This window comes from Epinephelus fuscoguttatus, linkage group LG1 (assembly GCF_011397635.1).
Source record: "Epinephelus fuscoguttatus linkage group LG1, E.fuscoguttatus.final_Chr_v1".
NCBI lineage: Eukaryota > Metazoa > Chordata > Actinopteri > Perciformes > Serranidae > Epinephelus > Epinephelus fuscoguttatus.
In genome coordinates this window covers 22,279,934-22,302,484 of record NC_064752.1, presented here as the reverse complement: position 1 = coordinate 22,302,484, position 22,551 = coordinate 22,279,934, and the positions used below count along the sequence as shown (strand labels likewise).

The window sequence follows — 22,551 nt, the reverse complement described above, 5'->3', positions numbered from 1 at the left end:
CCCGCCTCTCACCCAGTGTCAGCTGGGATAGGTTCCAGCCCCCTGCAATCCCTAACAGGATAAGCGGTTACGGAAAATAAATGAATGAATGAATGAACAGTCTCAGATGTTTTTTAGCCATGGCAGTGAAAAGCTTGATGGATGGTAATTTCAATCTGTCTACTACTTTGGTCCAGACTGAAATATCTTAACAACTACTGGATGATTATCCTTGAGATGGACATTTATGGTACAGTCATCCAGTATTTGACAAGAAAATAGCAAAGAGCTGAGATATGTCTGAGGAAAAAACACACATTTTACCCATCGGATAAATCATTTTTCCATGTCCTGTAAATTGCCGATCATCTTTTGACCCGTTGGAGGTTACAAACCCCCAAGTTGGAAACTAGAGACGCATTGATCTGGTACGCTGGATCCGACCCTTTTAAATGGGTGTCAGTCATGATATTAAATACAGTGCAGTTCAGTGTTTACACTATCAGTTACATTTTATTCAGACACAGTTACTGTGGACTCAGTTTCTGGCTAACATTACCTTCATAAGAAATGATCCCACTGAGTTTCACACAGAGTGGTGTATAGATTTTGAATTTGGGAACAAAAATCCTTATTGATGCTCTACAGCCTCTGTGTTAGCGCACACAACCAAGAAAAGACACGGGTAAAGAGCCTTGCTGATTTTAGCAGTGATTTATTGTACATTAAAACATTTCCCACAAACCTCAGCTGCAGCTAAAGCACACTCGAGTGTGTTCACACAATGATGGGTGCACAGCGGCCATCATCAAAAGACACAATCATCATTATAATCATTAAAAGTGTCATAGTTATCATCATAAAACAATTAGCATCATCACCTCCACCATTAACCCAACACTACCTCACAATAATCTCCTTCTTAATATTCAAACAGAAAGTCTTAAATGAAGCAGACTACACCGAAGTCTGCAACACAGCAAACCGGGGTCAAATATAAGCATGTGTTTGAGCCAGCTGGTTGGGATTTACTCCTCAAGGACAATAAAGAAAGTCTCAATCAGAGAGAAGTAAAATGGATATTGTCCTGATTGTCTAAACTTTCTGGTTCCAGGTTTTATTCAACACCGCAGATCTGCTTCTTGAACGGACTCCTGCAGATCAGCACACATTAAAACAAATACCAGGAATAATTTGCAGACGCTCTGCGTTTGACCCCAGTTTGCATCATACTGCACATACCGGAATTACATCCTACAAAAGCAAGGGCACTGCCCCAATTTTCTTTTAAATGGACAACACAGACAACACACACACACAAATGTAAAGATGTACAGTGGCAATGGAAGTTGTTTTTTTTTGTTTTTTTTTGCTGTTGTAGATTTTCCAAAGTTATCCCAGATTCTAAAGTATTTTGTAATAATCACTTTTGGCTGCTGCATGGGTATGCTCAGAGGGCCAGATGGGCTTTATCAAGCACAACCAAAGCTGGATTTAAAATTATAGCTGAACCAGGCCATACAAACACACCCGTGCACATGCCCACCCACCCTGCAGACACATCTCTCGGTATGCCGGACTTGGCTAAGCGACCAGAGCCTCTTAAGAGTGGATTCTGCAGGACTTGTGTACAACTCATTATAAACAAGAGCACTTGAGGCACGTGGGGGGGAAGAAATAAACATGGGTGAGCCTCAGGGGAATTATCAGTGATTTTGTCATTATGTAACAGCCTTGGGAATGCCAGTTGCAAGAATAGCATATGTAGCCCTAGAGTCCATCCGTTACCATTTTGATTTAGTAATTGCCGTTCCCCAGCTTGACTTCATGTACTGAAATGATATGATTTAAAAATAAAAAAGGGGGAAGAGTCGGTCTCTTTTGGAGTGATGATTCATCTTTAACCTTTCAGATTTTTTTTTTTTTTTTACATCTGAGAAGCTTTTACTCAGACAGCATGATTTAATATTCTTTTGATTTGAAGACAAAATGATCAAACATGACTGAAAGCAGAGCTGTGCTTGAATTCAACACTGAAATGGACAAAAAGACAACCCACAGATACATATATAGCATATGCTGATGGCGAGCATACTTGTGGCTTTGGAACGGAAACTTAAACATGAGCCAGCAGCGTGATGAGAGACTAACTTCTTTTAACCCTTGACACTCTATATACAAACATGCAAGTCCTTACTCCATCAGTAGCAGCATATTTCTGGACGACCTCCACCTCCAAACAGACTTTCCCACCACTTGTGGGTAGGGCTGAGCAGTGGACAAGGATGGGCAGCCTATGGATTCCTTTTAGATTCATTTAATTTTTCTTGGTGACATGGATAATCGCTGGTGCACAAAGAACAACAGCTTTCCTTGCAATGATGAAGACTGAACAGACACACGTGGATGAGCCTGTTTGGATCTGGTATTAACATGTGTCTTGGGTGATTGGATCATGAGCGGACAGCTCAAACCAGACATTAGAATGTGTCTCCAAATGCATCTCAAGTGACCACTTCTGAGCGCATCTCACTTCCCTGATCTATTTGGAAACAAACAAGTGAATCATTTCCATTTACAAAGACAAAATGTGTCGTAGTTTCTAATGCACATAAGGTTCCTCATGCTAAGTGCATACTTACAGCCTTTGCTATTTGAAGGCAAGCTATGCAGAGTCACAAAAGTAATCCCTCTCAATAACGTTCTCAAACGACTATAAAAATCTGATTTAATTGCAGGGCCACATGTAGCATATTGATATGCAGCTATTCCTCACCCTCTCTGTCTCTTTATCATGAGGCAAGCGCCGCTAAAAGACTACGTCTGCAGGAGTGTGAGTTTCATGCTACAGATGGTGAGAGTCTGCCTGGCAACACACACACACACTGACAGGGCTAATGGCTAGTATTACACGACTAATGTTACCTAGCAGTCACTAACTGGTTTAAGAGTTAAGCTGTTTTGGTGTTGGTGAGAGTTTGTTGTGACCATTTAGCAGCTGCTGCTGCTGCTGCTGCTGCATTAGCTCATGCTAATCAGGCAGACGCTGAACTGGCAGGAGAGATGCTCCAGATACGGCCCTTCAGCTCTGCATCTCTGTAACTGCAACAACAGAAAGTTCTCTTATTCGGTGGGGTGTCAAATAAGCAAGGACATCAGTCGAGTTGGTGGTAGGATTGCACAGTTAATCAAGTTATTATCAAAATCGCAACATGGCCAAGTGCAACATCCAAATTGCAGGAGTTGCATATTTGTTAGATGAAGGTTAAAATGTGTCACAACATGCCATTACAAATGAGGCACTCAAAATACGTGTTAGAATAATCGCAATATGATTTTTTTGCAGCCCTTGTATGTGGTCCTTCCATGTGGCCCAGGATATACACACTGCTGAAAGACTGTGGCCACATGCGGCTAACACAATCTCAGAAAGTGGTCTGAACGATCGGATCTCAAGACACATTAAGGAAGCATTTGGTACATTCACACCTGCACTTGGAGCTGTCCACTTGTCATCCATCACCCAAGATGCATCTTAATACCAGGTGTTAACAGGGCCAATGTGACCTGCAGGGGGAACCTAGATAATGGTCTCAGACATGAAGTGAAAAGTGCGAACAGACTTGACAAGTTCAGGGTGGACTGCTGGCCGAACAAAAGCCAAAACAAAAAAAAAGGAGCCGAGTGCTGTCAATCACATTCCACACACAAAGCTAAGCCAACTGTACAGCACAGAGAAGACAAGTGACCAGTCTTCAGTGTCCTCTGGCGTGGACAGAGAGGGAACGCCAAGTCTGACAAGCCTGGAGCTTGATAAGGAGAGCGTTGCCCCCTGGGAGTGTGCAAGGTGGGCCTGGGAATCACTTTTTTTTTTTTTTTTTAAACATCACTGCCACAGACCCCACAGTAGCCCAGGGGTCCCTCTGTCTGCATTTAGTGTCATCTTTTCAATTAAAGACGTGGAATGAGGCTCAAGTGCAGGCCATTGTCGTATGGTCGTTTCAAGTCACACAAAAATAACAGCGCAGGTTTTAAGAGCAACATCAAGCACGAGTTTTAACTGAAACTCAAATAAACATTTCAAACACCCTATTAAACACAAACTGATTTCTTGAACATTTTTTGAAACCTACACAAGTGAATTATCTGTCAGGACAATTGCGACCAAAGATGTGTGCAGCTCTTAAAGGCGTACAGTGTTGATTCGCAGCGGCTGCACATTCTTGCCGTTGGCGTGGCTCTGGCCCGGGCTGAAGTAGGGGAAGACCTTAGCGGGGAATTTCTCCCGGTAGGTGTAGAGCCAGGACATGTCGTCTGCATTGTAGAAGATGAGCAGGCCTTTGTGGTAGTCCAGGTACACCCCCACCTTCTCCAGCTTGCTTTTTACGTTGAGGCGGGTCCACGGCTCGGTGCAGGCGCTGTACTGGTTGCCGTCGTGCATGACGATGCAGTAGAAGCCGCGGCTGGGCTGGATCTGGATGCTGCCCTTGCGGCTGACTGTCTCATGAGCCACACCGATCATCCACTGGGTCTTCTCCGACACCATCACCTCCCAGTAATGGACACCTGACATGAAGCCCTCTGCACCCAGAACAGACACCTCCACGTCAAAGCGGCGCGGGGAGTCCTGCAGAGGCTGCGGATGGAGATTCCCGTAGGCCACTATGGTGCAGTCGTCCGAGAGGATCAGTCTTTGGTGGGCTGTGATGGGATCGAGGGTCAACGCTGCTGGCACTGAGGAAGACCAGAAAAAGGACAGTTTCAGCACAAAGAGTCGACATTTATTTCACTTTAAGATTTAACACAGCAGAGAGAAAACAGTCAGAGTCAAGGATAAAAGTAAGTAGGAAAACAACAAAACAAACATCAATACATTGTGACTCAGCCAGGCCAAACAGCAATGCGAGGGCTGCGGTGTCATTCGCAGAACCTCATTTTTCTTTATCGTTGCAGATGCTGTGTGAACAGTTCTACGCTGAGGCAGTAAGTAAATACATCCAGGCTGCTCAGGCACTTTAATCGGGGTGTGTTAAGGTTATGAGCTGATCTCTGAAATGTGACAACAAGATTTTATCACAGGCAAAGGATTAACAAACACTGTCAGGATGGAAAACACATACTGAAAATGTTGTTTGGAGCAGGAGGTCACTGAAAATGTTTTTATTTATATAGATCTTGATATATATGTCTCTGCCTCCAGGGTGAGCCAGACAGAAAGTGTTTTTGATGTTCATTACTCGTTCAACTCACTTCCAATTTATGAAATGTATCACACCACAGACTACTGTGAAACAAAAATCAAGGCATCGATGAATAAAAAAATAATGCAGCTTTCTTCCTGTATACTCCTCATGGAGCCGACCTGTAGACTATTTTTGTCTAGTAAATGTTGCTGTCAGTCAGCTGTCCACTCAGCTCCTCCAGAGTTGCACTCCTCAAGTCCAGCGTTTAATGTGGAATCCCAGTAACATAGTGGAGTTCATTAAAATTTCATTTGTGGTGCTTGAAGCATTGAGAAATTGCATTTTTGAGATTTTTTTCCCCTTAGCACTTTGCCTTTACCTGATAGTTTTGACATGAGAGACAGAGGAAAGGAAACAGAGATGACATGCAAAACTGATCCCCAGCAAGAACTCAACCAGGGACATTAAAATTACATGGTATGCGCTACACTGGGAGAATACCATGCACAGTAGAAGTGAAATGTGAGCTAACCATGAGCGGCGCGTAAGCATCCGGTCTTCCAATCCAACTGACTCCATCTTCCATAAACATCTCAGCCAATCTTGAAGCAGATGGGCTACAGCAGCAGAAGACCACACCAGGTGCCATGTCTATCAGCTAAGAACAGGAAATTAAGGCTACAATTTGCACGGACGCGATTTCTGCTGCGACATTTAGATGGTAGGGTCAGAATTTGGCATAAACAACATGAAAGCATGGATCCATCCTGCCTTGTATCAACGGTTCAGGCTGCTGCTGGTGGTGGTGTAATGGTGTGGGGGATATTTTCTTGGCACACTTTGGGCCCCTTAGTACCAACTGAGCATGGTTCAAACACCACAGCCTACCTGAGTATTGTTGCTGACCGTGTCCATCCCTTTATGACCACAGTGTACCCATCGTCTGATGGCTACTTCCAGCAGGATAACACACCATGTCACAAAGCTCAAATCATCTCCAACAGGTTTCTTGAACATGACAATGAGTTCACTGTACTCCAGTCGCCTCCACATTCACCAGATCTCAATCCAATAGAGCACCTTTGGGATGTGGTGGAACGGGAGATTCACATCATGGATGTGCAGCTGACAAATCTGCAGCAACTGTGTGATGCTATCATGTCAATATGGAGCAAAATCTATGAGGCATGTTTCCAGCACCTTGTTGAATCTATGACACCAAGAATTAAGGCAATTCTGAAGGCAAATGGGGTCCAAGCTGCTTCTAGCAAGGTGTACCTAATAAAGTGGCTAATGAGTGTAAATCCATAATTATAATTATGCCAAGATACTTTTAAAGAATATCTGTTACTAATAATTCGGATGAACTCACACTCTAAGACCATCAACTACACATTACAGTATATACAATAAAGCAGCAACAGTAGATTCAGAGCAGGTGATGAAAGCCGTGCCCTGTGGTAAAATATGACGGATGGCTTGTTATTATACGGCGCACCCAACTGCTGCTCAACTCTTATTTCAGGAAAATGAGCAACGAGTGTGACTGTGAGTACACCGCGATACATTTTTTATAATCTGTTTTTACCTTCATGCATAAACTAGTCTCTTCAAAGTCAAGTGCTCTCCAGAGTGTGATAGGGTAGCTCAATTCAAGCAATATCAGACCACAGGAAAAGCACAAACAATACAGTGAAGAAGTAATTACAACGATGGGGAGGGGCCACTCATGCTCGCTCCACAGGCTCCAGGCCCGTAGGACGCTGTTTCTCTGTGCAGTTATGTGGTTTAGGGGAGGGAGGATCTGCACCCATGTGTGCCTATTAGGAAACCATATCAGGCTGAACAATGATGGCTTGTTCTCGTTGCTCTCTGGAAAGAGCGGGAAAGGCATTTTTTCATTCCTCTATATTTATATCAGCCAGGATAAATGGAGGTGAAATGTCTGGCATCCGGCCAGCGGACAGGACGATGCCTCCTCCAGTCAATGACATCTCCAGTGTTTGTTACAATCAAGTCATTAAAATTTCATAACCTGAGTGCCTCTTTGTGTCATACAGAGAAACCTGCAAGCATACACACATCAGCGGAGAGACCATTTTTCCTGCTGAACATGAGAGGAGTATTAAAAAGAAAAAAGAAAAAAGCAGAGCAGTTATTCCCGCTAACCCATCAGTGACAGTGAGAGATGAGGGATGATGGGAGGAATGTCTTTATTTCGTCTCTGGCAACCGCTGGTGATGGATCGTAACCAATTGTTCCATTTGGCAGCCAGTCAAGGGAGGCCAAAAAAACTGGCCTGGCCTCCCCTCGGTCGGCAGCGGGCTGAAATGGGAGAATTGATTGAGGGAGTAAAGAAATTCCTCAGCACATGGTTTTAAATAATCTCCTGTGAGAGAGTGATGGCTGTAGGGCAGAGGAGGTAGAGCTCCTCTTGGCGCTGTCAAACACAGAAGGGCATCATCGCCCTCCAGGTCCCACCACCATTTCTCATCCGGGGAGGGGGGGGGAAAAAAAGCACAAAGCATCCCAGCAATCCTAATTCAGGGCAGGAAGATCCTCCACTCTGTGTTTCCCGGTCAAACATTCAGCTACTGAAGTTTAGACATCTGTTTTTAAAGCAACAATTACACATCTGGGAAAATATGGTTATTATCTCTTGCCAAGAGTTAGATGAGAAGACTGATACCACTCATCTGTGTGCAATATTACACAGTGTACAGTAGAGGTATTCACAGGTCTACCTGGACCCTAAGACCCAAGACCCATACAGGTTTGGGTCCATGTCTCATTGTGGTCAATATCTGAACATATCAATGAGTCCAGGTCAGGTTGGGTTTCAATTACGGTTAGGGTTAGGCTACAGTCGGTTGCTGGTGCACACTACAGCAACAAAAACAACAAAATAAGTGACAATAGAATAACATAAAATAAAATAGAGACATCTGAAACATTAATTAACATTAACTACAGTATGATGGGTAAGAGCAGTATATTGTATCTAACATGAAAAATGTTTTTGGCAGTGAGATGGCATTTTTAGTAGTAATTTTAATAACTGGGTTTGACAGGTCCATAAAATAGACCCGAGACCAAGCCAGGTTTGTAACACCTTGGGCAAAATATATTCAAAAAAATTACTGGGTTCCTTTTGGTTCAGGACCGTCATTTTGGACCTATAAAGACCTCTAGCGTACAGCCAGAAGATGGTTAGTTCAGCATAGCTAAAAGATTGAAAACAGGTGAAAACAGTTTGCATGACTGTCAAAAGGTAACAAAATCCTACTACTCTAAAGCTTGCTGAAAAAAAACAATCAATAATCTGTAGTTTTACACGGGCACCTGACCAAGAACTGCATCGGCACATAACTGCGAGTAGAAACAGTCAAGTCACAGATTATACCGAAGAGACATCACAAGGTAATTAGGGCCCAGGCACACAAAATCGACATCAAAGAGCTAGCCCAATGAAGGCCGACTTTTGTGTCGCCACATCCCGACTGTGTCTCAGCCAAAAGATGCACTTGAACACAACCCATGGACTAACGCCAACGACAAACTGCCTCGTATGTTCTGCACTTGTGTGAGAGGAAATAACTCTCCACACCAGCAGGCGGTGGTATTTTGTGTTCGTCATTAAAAAGGGAAACTGGAAAACCGACAAGACGGATTCAAGATGCTAGTTAGCCTGTTAGCACATTAACAACACAAGCTGATGCTGACAGAAGAAAGGACATATACTGTGTGCTAGCTAGTTTCTGAGCTCAGTGGCTTCAAAGATAAATAAAAAATAATTAATCTCACAGCCTCTGGATTTTAGTTGTTTGTTTGCTTTCTTTACTCAGTTTCTCTTCTTCTGCACTGAGCCGGACTGCCAATCAGAGTGATTCTATTCACCAATTCACCGAAAGACTCTCCCGCCTCCCAATTCAACATGATGAATCAGCTGGAAAAACAGCCAACAAGTGCTGAAGTGCCAACGATGCAGGACGCACCACAAAAACAAGTGCAACAGATGTTCCCTGACAGCCGACTGTCGGTGTGTCAGGGTCCTTAGGTGCGTAGATAGATTTTGTTACCTCTAAGGCCAGCTGTTTGCCCTGTTTCCAGTCTCTATGCTAAGCTAAGCAAAACTGCTGCTGGCTATAGCTCTGTATTTAACTCACGGACATGAGAGGTATTGATCTTCTCATTTGTTGAACCATTCCTCTATAGCAAGTCCAGTGCTCTACACTAAATGACAGACTGTATACATACTAACTAGCATGTTTGCGTTCCACACATCTTATGTTCTCGTCATGCTTACATACCTGGTGAGACATCCTGGAAGAGCGACTTCCATATTGTGTACTGTAAGGGCCCCATGTACTTGGATGTCGGGAAGTCTTCATATGTCAGATTGGTCTCATGTATCTTCCCTTTAATCCTGAGACAGAAAAAAAAAACAGATCAATAAGAGTCTAAATCCAATTTGCTGCCTTTTTCTCCCGAATAATACTGCCTCTTGTTCAGCCCACTATGTCGATGCTTCACATCATCATTCTGATTTGTGTCTTTGAAATGTGCCATTATTGAAATTAAACAGCTGACAAACTGCTTCATGAATCTGCAGCTACAGAGATGAATGCGTCAGTGAGAGGAGGGTTCAGCTCTAACACCATTACAATATGATTCAATATGAACCTCCACATGAATCACTCAGCGCACTCCTACATGTAGTCCAGAGTTCAGGCGAGATATTGAGTGGGTTGCTCACCACATTGAAATCCTGAAAATAACTGCAGTGTATTGAAAAAGGAACATTAGAGTGTATTTGTGCAGAAGCATATGGTTATTTGTGGTGTACTGTCTGAAAATAAGGAATGAAAATAAATTAGTATTACAGTGTTTCTGTGTGTACCTTTCTTGGGGTGTTTAACAGAACAAATTTACAGCGATAAAGTTTTTCTGTACAAATTATTTGGGGGCTTTTTTTCTCAAGGTGTGACTTGGAGGGTAAATTCAGTATGTTCCAACCTGAACACTATCTTCCCATGTTTTTGTGCCTAAGTGACTAATGGGAACAACAATTTTGAAAGTTGGTCCTTTATAGGGTTGGGATCCGGATCCGGTTCTTTTTAGGAACCGGGTCCAAAGTTCCGGTTCCGTAACCGGTTTCATCACATTTGGCATAACGGTTCCTGCAAACTGTTCCTAGATTGTAAAATAAATAAATAAATAAATAAATAAATAAATAAACCGTCACTTGCATTTCCATTAAAGTGCGGCACGGGTGCATATTTCTGTCCAAACCCAACCGAGCCCGACAGTATCTAATCACTAAAGCACTGAGTTTGTGTCACACAATTGTCATGGTTACAGGCTATTTAACAGGCCGGGCGTGCGCCGTGGGTGCTCAGCAGAGAGAGAGACCTCCGTGTTTGAGACGGGAGCGGGCGGCGGGAGCGGGCGGCGGGAGGTCCGACGCTTCCAGTGAGAGGAGAGGGAGAAATATAACAAAATAAGATCAAATAGGAGACACCTGTCTCCCTCTTTTATTTAATTTTCAGCGTTTAATTAAGGCAGAGGCGGGTGGCGGGAGGTCCGCTTCCAGCGAGGGGAGCGGTAGAAACAAACAGCCAATGTGTGTCTGTGTGTGTTATGCTCAGGTGTTGTCACGTAAATAACAGTGCCCAAGCATGAATGCATATAAGTAGTTTTTATTACATTGCTGTGGTTAATTTGAGGTAATAGTGTTACTGTAGAAATCAGAGAATCACTTTTTGTTGTTATATATTCTCAGGGAGATGATACAAGCTCTAAATCTGAAATACACACCACACACAAATGTGTATTTTCATGTAATTGTACTGTGCAACAGTTAGAATAAAGTTTTTGTATTTGTATGATTGCATTTGTGTTTATTATATACTTGTTTAAGTATAGCAAGTATAATGAATATAATGTAGGATAATTTAGATAATTCAGATAATTTTTCTAAGTGTCTGATAATTTATGGAAAGGATCCCTACAGAGATACACCTTTCTGTTAAAGAGTAAGATCCTTTTTGTTAAATCAGAAATGACCTTGAAATCGTTACTGCCAAACTCACCAGGCTCCATTCAAATAAAAAGTAATTTTACTGTGTATAGAGCCGGCACATTTTCACATCCAACTGGGTGAATTAAGAGTTTATTTCAACCAAAACAGAGCTGGTGATTGCTGAAGCAGTGGAAAGATGAACCAAGACGGCTTTCGTGAGTTTTAATTTTGTTTCTGTCTGAATGAAGTGGGTTTTGAGGGATAAAATTACTGTTTATTTAAATGGAGTCTGGTGGGATCGGTGATAGTAATTTCAGAGCTGTGGTGGCTAACAAAAAGAATCTTATTTTTAACAAAAGGGTATATCTCTGTGGGGCTCCTTTCTGTAATATTGTCAGACACTTGGAATAACAATGTTAGCCTGTCAGTGGCAAAAACAAGCACTTTTGGTGAAGGTAAACTGACGGTGTGAATTGCCATAAGTGGTCACATTGCAGCCTGCTGTGCAGCTGCCGGCTACAGCCCTCTTGCTCAATACAGGACTGATTTCAAAAAGTGGTGTTCTCTTGAGTCACTTTGGCTCAAAAACATAGGAAAAAAGGGTCAAGGTTGAAAAATACTTCACTTACCATTTAAGGAAACAGTGAAAAAAAAAAAACTCCCACATGTTTGTTTCCTTTATGTCTGAGATTAGTCATACCTGTTGTCCATGATATTAACAATCATTTACAATCTATTTTTAAACATGATATCATCCATTTCTTTACATACTTAAAAATGTTAATATTGTTACTTAATATTGTGGTATTTCGTAAAAGATAACATATTCTGCTCTGTCACTCTTCGAAGCTCTATATTCAACCTCATTAATCTGCTCTAAGATATTAAACTGTTCAATTAAACCGTCCTCAAGTATCCCTCCTAGATTAAACACTACAGCTGGTTCATTTCAGGCATAATACACCATCTGTTTGGGGATTATCTGTCGCTGTTGCTCAAATCTGTACTTTCTCCAAAATTTAAGCAACCTTGTGCTTCACACAAGCAGAACACACATTTGGCATGTTGTGAGGTGTTATCAGTAAAGCAAATAGCGGAAAATATTTTAGCTGGTGTTGATGCGAGACTTTAAAGGATGGTTCGGATCCTCTGAAGTGGGGTTGTATGAGGTACTTAATTACAGTCAGTGTATTAGCAACAGTGGATGGTGGTCGGCACACCCCCAGTTTGGAGAAACAGACAGACTTAAAAAAAGGCCCATCTAAAGACATAAAAGAACAATATCAGTTTTAGTGTATGTTGTATTGAGAATATTTTCACAGTTTTACCTTGGTGCAGGCAGCGATTACTGATGGGGAAAGGAAAGATGTTATTTGGCTCTCTTCAAAGCCAGACCCCATTGTGTAAAACAGTGATTCAACATCTCTGAACACACGAGCTGCAGGTCTACTGCTGCCTTGACTGTTATTTTCATTGTGTTATTGTGTGACTTTAGTGATTAAAAGGGTTAGTTTGGGTTCACCAAAGTCACACAAAAACTCAAACTAACTAACTGTTCAGGGAACAGCTGACCAGGAGCTCCTGTGTTAAGTGAGCCAAATTTACTGTTTTTCTTAAATGGAGTCTGGTGGCTTTGACAAAAGCTTAGATGGGGAGCTGAAGCAGTTAAAGGCGGAAAGTTAAGCACTGAAAATATTCTCAATATATCTTAGAGTTAAACTGTTACAGATTTTTTTGGTGGGATTTTTTTTTGGCTAAAATATGTTTTGCTGCAGCAGTTCATTGCTCAGCTTTTGTATCAGCACTCCTGGCTGCTTCTCCAAACTGGGGAATCAACATCTACTGTAGGTAATACACCGACTATGGATAAGTAACTCATGCAATCCCACTTCAAAAATCTGAGCTATCCTTTTAAGAGTTGATAAAAAAAAAAACCTTTCTAAAAATATGTTTACAACCACAGTTTGCTTTTTCTTATTGGACTGCAGTGATGGTACTGGGGCAGCTCTGCAAACAGGTGAAGCACCTCTCAGATGTGACAGCAACTCCCTCCAGGAAGTCGTGTCGTCCTGTCTCGTTGAGGCGCTCCTGCAGGATCTGGATGCCCTCCTTGACGTCGCGCAGCTGCTGGCTGTAGCGCTGGATCTTGTGCTCGATGTCGGCCAGCTTGCGGGCCGTGTCCATCTCCAGCTCTTCCAGCATGCTCTTTTGACGCTCGCGCAGGAAGCGGTGAAGACGCTCGAATGCGTCACCAATGGTTGCACGCAGACTCTTGGCTGAGGACTGAGAAAAAAAATCAAAAAGACTCAGTCAGGCTATTTATAGCTGTCATTACAGGACTGTGAAATAGACTTTGCACTGTAGTTAGCTGGGTTTGTTGAGTGTTTCAGTCACAATAGCCTGACTCTTAATTAGACAAGGGTCAGTAATATAGGGGCTTACAAAGTGCTCTAAATTGTGTTAATATTACATTAACATTCATTCATTGATTCAGCTCATACATGTATTGATTTTAAGTGGCTCTCTGAGGACAGCGTGTGCACAACCTTACACTCAGAAAATAAAGTAGCTTTTACACAGTTGCAGTAAGTAGAAACAAACAAGAGTGTACTGTAACAGAAATAACCCAAAAAAGACAACCAGGATGGAGTCACAAAGGACATCCTGTCTGTGAAGACGGCTAATTACAAGACCGAGGGACCTGGAGAGAAGCCGGAGCTAATACAGACAGAGCCGAGCAGTCTGCAGGCGACAGCAGACTGGGAGCTGAAGAGTCGGAGAAACTGATTTGTTGCTGAAGAAGGAGAAATGAGAAGCTGGACATCAAAGAGAATGAATCATGTGAGTGTCAGAGAGACAGAACAAAAGGGGTGTGACGTAAAAACCCTGTAAAAGTCGCACGGAGAGTCGCAGGAGTCTTCTTAATTAGAGACTTCTGAGAAAAAGACAGGAGTTCATTGAGACGTTTTGTTAAAACTTTTCCTGTCTGTCCTAACAATCGTCGTTTACTGAGAAAGTTGAACTTGTGTTTGTACACAGATTCAAAATAAAATGAGACCTGCCCTTCAAAGAGCATCTCAGAATGAAAGAAAATGAACGAATCACAGTGATATTGATCTAAACAAGAATTTCAGATAAAACTGGATTATTTTCTCTGTTGGGAATTTCAACCACTCCTCTGATCTCTTCAGGATTTAGGAGCTGTGATCTGAGGTTTAATTACACTTGCCTAAAAATTCAATCAATCCCCCTTCAAACAGCAGGCATGCTCCTCCTGTTCTCTCAGAGACCACTCTGCCTGTGGGAAACTTTTCAGACGACTATTTCTCTCCAAACATGAGAGCTATGACATTAAGGTGGGCTGTATCCCAGCCCTCCTGCCTCGTTAAGAGTTGAAAACTGATGGTGTGGAGGAGGAGGCGGTAGATTGCAGCAGCCCAGCTATCAGTCTCTCTGTGATGCGTCTGCTGCTTAAGCCCAGCGGGCTGTGATGGCACTGAGAGGGTGTCTGCAGCCCTTGGAGACAGGAGGCTGGCTACCTTTCAGAGAAGCATGTGATTATCAAGAGAATCCCTGGTGGGCATGTGAATAGGACACAATGTCTAGCCTTCAGACGGCGACCCTCCTGAGCACACACGAGCCAAGGACTCTAATTGGGAGAGTAAAGCAGACACATTCAGTTGAAATGAGAGCCCGGCTGCCGCAGTGATTTCTTCTCAATCTTCGTACAAGAACTGATATGCAACTCAGTCTAACATTAAAGGGGAACTCCATTGATTTTACACATCAAAGTCTGTTTACAGGTTTTTGGGGAGTACAAATGCATGTGTGAAAAAAGCTGTATAAAAGCCTTTAGGGGCTCCAGAGGGAGCTGAACGAAATCTGATCAATTGCAGAGAGTGATGTCACTTGGTTCAGCTTCAGTTGGGACCAAAGACTACAGCTCAAGGCTACAGTATGCATAGTTCACACATGACTTCAGCCCTGATTTACCACTCACTGACTAGGGCTGAGTGTTATTTTAAAAAATCATAATACAGCTATGAAAACCAGTACATTTTAACTGATAATGATACCAAGACAGTACGTCATTTGATGGCAAAACCATATAAATAATATATATATATATATTTAGATCTGTATACAAAACGGGTCGAACGCAGGTTTGTTTGAATGAGGAAGTTTCAATACTACTTCGTACTGGGTTATTTCAGTTGATTCTAAAAGGTATGGAGTACCAATACCCAGCCCTATTGCTGACAGTTTTTGAAACTCCCCGACAAATGCCCTAGATCAGAGCACTTTGTGTGAACTGAAAAATGTGGGCCAAGAGGTTTGCCGATGCATCACAGTCAGTACGCAGATATCAAGCATGCTAAATATCTGGGTACTGACAGCCACTGACAGTACAAGACACGGGTTCAGGACAGACAGAAGCTGCATTGTGACACTTCCCGAGGTGTGTGTGTGTGTTTTACAGAGAGTGAAACACAGAGAGAAGGGAAGATGAGGTGGACTACTGAACACGTTTATCTAAGTTATTAGCCAAATACCTTACTTGAAACACTGCTTTGTCAGTTTTTGACTTTGTTGACTTCTAGTAAGCACGTGCCTGACCTCGGGTTGTGGCTTGACTCATGCATCACATGACATACTCACTAAGGACTCCTCCTGGTGAAGATCTTGTAGTGTGTGAACTATGGATGGGCGCGATTAGTTGTCTTTGCAATTAGACGTTGGCCCCCTCACTAGTCGGCACCAGAAATATTAGTCTGTTAAACCAATTAGTGTTTAATTCATTTACAAGGCTACTTAACTGTCATGCAGCCGCCCGCCACTAGTGGGAGCTACAGAGCCCTCAGACCGGCGGTAATGCTCAAGTAGACTGGGGTTTTAAAACAGCATGTTGGGAAATTGGAGAGATGTCCTCTGGCAAAACTAGCAGTGGAGCAATACGCACTACGCAACCACATCCGACTCAAGCATTTGGATGTTAACCTGCACAGAACAACAGTTACTGCTGCTAGCAGCGCTAGCCACATTCAGATACCGAAGCTCATTACTACCCTGGAAATCCAGAGTTCTCGCAAGAGCACAATTTGAATTTGCTCAGCGAGTCGTTCTGGCAAACAGTAATGATGCTCATTACCCATGCCGTTGGAGCCGAGCTGCACCAATCACATCGGTGTATCTGATATTGGCGGGCCAGAGGCGAGCTAAACAGATGATGACAGCGCTGCGACGATGAAGTCCGGAATCAGTCAGTAAACATTGCAAGATGGCCACGGATGAACACCAGTTGTTTGAAACGGCTTTGGCTGCTACAATGAATGAGTTAGACTTGGCTTTTTCTCTAAAAGAGAAACAGAAGATGGCGCTCGAGTCTTTCCTTTGCAAGAAGGACTAATCTACCAGTTAGCTCCGCTGGTAGTGCTCTGGATACGTCACCCCGTGTATTGTTCTGATTGGTCGTAGTGTTATCCAATTGTGTGCAGTGATATTTTCAAATGTATGCTTGGTGCCGCCCCTCGAGTTGGGCCATTTGCATTCCTCATAGCCAGACCCTAAATCTTTCTAGATTTGGGTCTGGATTTCCAGGGTAGCTCATTACGACAATGACTGCGCAAGATATGTTTCCACTTAACTTTGTTGAAGGTTTCAGGAAATTAACACAATATGTTGAGCCTAAATACAATGTGCCGAGACCTTATTTTAGACTAGTCGACTAATCTTTATTAAAATTTTTGTTCAGTCAATAGGGAAATTAGTCGCCAGGAACATCCCTAGTGTGAACCACTTATTAATTACGAGTGTGAAAACGACTTCAAGACTCTGATTACAAGACAGCTTGTATAGCAATCTGACAACTGTGAAAGTCGTGTAGTGTGAGCTTAGCTTTTGTCGCTGCTGGCATAACACACCAGAATCTCTGTCCAAAGTGCTGGCAGTGGAGTTGCATTGTGGGTAATGTAGGTGCCAGGTTTTTGCAGAGAAGATAGATGTATGGAACAGATATTTCATATCTCACTGGCTCTGCGACATTTATTTTGATCGACTGTGAGTCTGACAATGTTGTAGGAATGCAATGCTACACTGGTGGATTACTCTGTTAGCAAAATAACTTCAGTCAACCTCAAATTTAGCAACATGAAGAAACGCAGGGAGACGTTTCATTGTCAGCTACCTAAATGCATCAGAGATCAATGTAGTCACAGCGTGGCTCTCTTCCAGGCAGAGCACTCTGTGCAAATGGATGTAAATCTAATGAGATCAGCTTATTTCCAATGAGGAGCGGGGGCGGCTGAAAGGCCTACATCTAGCAGTCAGAGTGAGTCGACGGACGGATTCAAATGGACAGGGCCTGGCTCCCGCCTGGCAGAAAGAAGGACGAGTGGCGCTGTGACATCAGACAGCAGGTACAAAAACAGGAGAAAGAGGGATATGCTCCCTAAATGACAAATAAGGCGGACGGCTGCGACATCGTCTCTGCCAGAGATGCTTCCCCGGTCAATAGCTTCAATGTCACTCCAGGAGAGCGAAGAGACGTGCATGCATGTGTATGTGTGTGTGTATGTATGTGAGTGTGTGTGTGTGTGTGTGTATGCGCGTGGAGGTTAGGAGGACTGACATATTGAGTGGATGCTCATGGTTCACCGATTAAAACAAGGTGTCAAGATCAAACAACTGCTCAATAAACCATTTTTATGTGTCTGTATTTAACTGTTGGTCTGAGGAGAAAAGAATGATAATCAGTGACTGACAGACTTCACATGTTAAACAGACCTGTCCTGTGTTTTCTGCTTGTTCAGACACTTTTTATAGGACCTTGTTTCACAATGTGAGAATCACTGTCTCCACTTAGATGCTTAAGATGCAAACAGGATGTTTTGTTTCTGTAAATATCCACACAATCTGTTACGACTGACCTATAATTATAATTAATTACTTATTAAATCAAAATGGGATTTATACAAATTATTTTCTTGTTTCTTGATTAACTGCTCTAAATGTTGGAAAATAATAAATAAGATGTCGTCCTAAAATTGTTTGTTTTGTCCAAGCAACCAGTCCAACACCCAAAGATTAGAGATGAAAACAATTAGTTGATTAAATAATTACTGTATCAAAACAAGGATTATTGTAACTGATTAACCCTTTTCAATGTAAAAATAAAAACATTTTAGCAGTTCTGGCTTCTTAAATGTGAATATTTACAGACATTTTATATATTCTACAATAGTGAAAGGATTACTATTTATCAGATAAAACGAGGCAGCTGAAGATGTCACTTTGGGCATTATTTATTTTAAGGACTAAATGATTAATTGAGAAAATAATCAGCAGATTAATCAATAATTAAAATAACTGTTAGTTGCAGCCATACCAAAATTATTCAGTTTACCCTCAAATGAGACGAAAAAGTACTTTTTTTTGCGTGTTTGGTGGATGTACATATGTGTATGTCTTTGTTTAATGTTAAAATCAATAAAGATACTATTGGAAAAACAAAGACAAAAAAGCAGAACACGATCACACTTGCTGGAACTATTTGGTGTTTCTGCTTTAAAAAATTACAGTTAATCAAGAATTAAAAGTTGCTGACAGTTATGTCAATCTATTAAATTGATAAAACAATGAAATTATTTACACTGAAACAATTAATTGATCATTCTAGCAAATAATCCCTGCTTCCAGATCCTCCACCTGCTGCTTTCATGTTTTATTTCACTGTAAACTTAATACTTTTTCATTGTTGGTGGGATAAAGCGTAACATCATATTACGCACAGAGAAATTTCTAAGGCAACTGTTCACTATTTTTGGCGTTTCTATAATCTACATAGATAATGAAAGTGATTTTTAGATGCAGCTGTATGCAGCTGAATGATTGCTGCAGGTGCAGCTCTGTATGAGTACTATTTGTTTTTTAATGATGAGAAATGTTTCAGTACCTTGGTCTCAGTAAGTTGTCTTTGCAGGAGCTGCAGGGCCTCAGTGTGTCCCTTCTCACTGTCCTGCAGGGTGGCCAGCTGCTCCTTCATCTCCCTCTGAAACACAACAAACAACAGGTCAGTAACTGGTGATTAGACCTCAGTGCAACTGAACAGACGGACACATTCAATTAAGCAATGCATTCGGCGGAATATAAAATGCTCCACTTCTTCTTCGCTCAATCAATTTCTGCAAATCTAGTGTGCTACATAAGAATAGTTCTAATATATTTGGCAGACAGATATTTTTGTAATTCTATTCTGTCTATTTAAACTGTATTATTTGTGTAACAGCTCTCTTTGCTCCGGTGCGAGGCAGCAAATATTTAAGGCTCAGCTACAAAACAAGCAAGGCAGATGGAGAGAGCGAGATATGAAAGAGATGAAATGAAATCTCTGGAGATGTTGGGCTGTGTCAGAGAAAACTGGGTCTCATCTCTAGTCAGGCACACGCTGGCAGAACCTGCACCGCTCAGCCACCTCCAAGTCTCCCCAAGGCAGGAAAGAGGCTCTGCGGGAGCTGGCTGGGACGGCTGCTGTCACGAATGGTGCAGCGTTTTTAGGCGCGTCCCATGTGCCAACAACACCGGCACACTCAGATTCAGGTTTTAGGACAGAAGTGGTTCAGCAGATTCCCTCCGAGTAGAGACATGTTTATACTAATGCACAAGTACAAGACTCAAAGTGCTGCACTTTGTTAATCAGTACTTTACTGATGCGTGATGAAGAATAAAAGTTTGAAATTCAAACACGTAAGGTACTAACTTCTGCTACTACAATGAATGATAATATACAAAAGGCATTTCTCAACAAAGAGGACACAAGGATAGATTACACCATGGGGGTGACCTTGGAAATCAGACCTGACCTGTGTCAAGCTGATGTGAAGCGAGCCCAAACCACTGCAGCACTTAATGAGCTGAAAGACTATACAAACCTGAAAGTCTTTTTCCTGGTAAAATAGTATTGTGGTATATATTTAGAGGCGCTTATTTCTGCTCATTAATAAATGTTGAGGGTTGACAGACTCTTTTTTTTTTTTTTTTTTTTACAAAAAACAAACAAACAGGGAAACAAAAGTAGGGCTGCATTGACTTATCGGTATTAGCTTCGCCTTGTTGATTGCCATCAGCCTATCTGCAAATAAGATAAATAAGATGACATTCACTGATGGCTGTGACTGATGTTTTTTTTGTTGTGTCACATAAATTTGGCACAGGCTAAAAGCAGGGATTGAGACTGAAGCGGTCTTGTCGTCCTGCACACAATAGAAAACGTGTTTGGGATGAAAATAGATCTTCCCTATGAGGCCTTCAGGACAAAAGGATGCAGTAAACTCACAAATGACGGGATGCACCCTATTTTTTCCCCAGATGATGATAAAATGTAAACAACAAATCTGTGTTCATATCAGAGGGAGGAGAGCTAGTTAGCTGTTAGCAGTTAGCAGCCAGTGGCTGGGACCATTGATTGTATATAAAAGGTGACAGACATGACAGCGTCCCGTAAGTGGAGCCAAATCATCTTGATCGCCCCCTGGTGGCTGGCTGTAGTATAGGTCATAGAGCCTGCTCCCTCCATATGTTAGCAGATGGGATATGGGCCAAACTAAAATGTTACAGTACATTACAAGTACTGGTCAAATGTTTTCCCCAAAGATGGTTTCTGTCATTTTAAATACTTCTTTTCATGCTGATGTATTTTCAAGTGTTTAATTTTCTAATAATTTTAATTAGTTATTTGACGCTATAGAAAGGGGGTTTGACATCAAGATTGACAGCTGTGTGTGCCAATCTGTGTACTCAAGATGAGAGGTGCTGCCAGGATTAGTCAGACGGGTATCGTAATTGTGCAGACTCTGGCTCCAAATGTCACCAGCGCAAGATGGCAGCATCTGTAACCAGGATATCTTTGCTTTATTTTTGCACAGTGGGAGGAAGTGGAGGTGCATCGTCCATCTTTTTTACAGTCTATGGCCAGATCTCACGCAAGCTGTTTTGCCAAGTTACATTATGATTCCTTCGAGCTCCATTAGGTAAAAACAACAATTAGGCAAAGGTTAATCATTACGTTATAATGATGTGTTCAACTGTAATCTTTGCTGTTTTCAAAGAAATACAAAAGAGATATAAGAGAGGAAACTATGATATATCTAATATAGTAGATATGCTTTTGAAGCAGGGTTTTTTTTTAAGGTCTTCAGGTGAGAGAAGGTTATTTTAAAGGTTGCTTCATGAATGTGTATGATTGAATTTCTGCAATGATTGTGTACTGTAAGGCTGAATGACTTTAAAACAGTTCAGTTACTTTTTATAATTTCTTTGTTTCCTCGACACAGACGGGGTAATAAATCACAAGGAAAACAAAATAAACAACAACAAATACTAAAAACATCGGTATCGGCCCAGATTTTCGCAATCAGTGCATCCCTAGACGAATGCCATTACATTCAAACTGTAGCTTTGTCAGTTTCCAAAAATGTAAATGTCATGTCAAATGGTCATAAAATACAAATAATTATACACAACACAAATTAAGCAGAAACTGTGCTTTGGATAAAAGCCCGGTTCATAAAATGACAAAATATATGTGGCAGTAAAAGTGGCATCATTGCCTTTGCTCTGAATGAGGGGGAAACTGAAACAAAGGAAAAAGCCTGGGACAGGCCTCATTTATTCCAACCCCCCCGTTGAGCCACCCCTGCTGCCAGTGTCTCTGCTCATGTAACCTGTGTGTCACACAGTGTCACCTCCCCTGAACACCAACTGCGGCAAAAATCCACCAAATGGAACTGTCAGCTTAGCAGGGCTAATAAAACGGCCATCACTCAGCTACCGGGCTGAAATAAATGCCAGAGTAGATCTCTACTGACAGGAAACAAAATACATAATAATATTACCATCTAGTCTACAAGGAGAATAAGGTTAAGGTACCAGCAGAGAGAGAAAGAAATAAGCCACGCGTCAACTGGTGATGCATTACAAAATCACTGACCTCGATCATTAGTTGTGAAATTTTAAAAAAGAGCAAATGTGGGCTGTTGAAGATGAAGCATGTTTCCTCTCAAGGACAGAAACAATGGAAAACAATGGCTGGTGCAGAGGGGGAGCGTGACTCTCCATGCTAATGATAGGAGTGCGGCAGGCTCAGCGGGCTCTCCGCCTCATCGCTACACGCTTGTCTGCAGCAGGTCAAAGGCCACTCCCACACACTGAGATAGACCAACACTGACAGACTGGCAGAGAAAACATGCTCCTCCACTCTCCTGCTGCACATTGTCTGACTGACTGGTCAGAGAGGGGCAACTTTAACTGCGGCAGCCGTCACGCTGACAGAGAGATGCACCGACGTGAACCCACACATTCCTGAAAACCCCC

At 42.2% G+C, this 22,551-nt stretch overlaps 1 protein-coding gene across 1 annotated transcript in view; it reads right to left on the bottom strand.

Moving 5' to 3' along the window:
• Positions 1-1,892: 1,892 nt before the first annotated feature.
• Positions 1,893-22,551, bottom strand: part of trim62.1 (tripartite motif containing 62, tandem duplicate 1) — a 46,769-nt gene continuing 26,110 nt past the window's right edge. Inside the window, exons 3-6 of the mRNA XM_049580785.1 lie at positions 19,136-19,231; positions 13,211-13,467; positions 9,473-9,588; positions 1,893-4,713 (exon numbers count right to left, since the gene is read on the bottom strand). Coding sequence (XP_049436742.1) covers positions 4,163-4,713; positions 9,473-9,588; positions 13,211-13,467; positions 19,136-19,231 — 1,020 coding nt within the window. The 3' untranslated portion in view covers positions 1,893-4,162. The remainder of the gene's footprint in view (positions 4,714-9,472; positions 9,589-13,210; positions 13,468-19,135; positions 19,232-22,551) is intronic.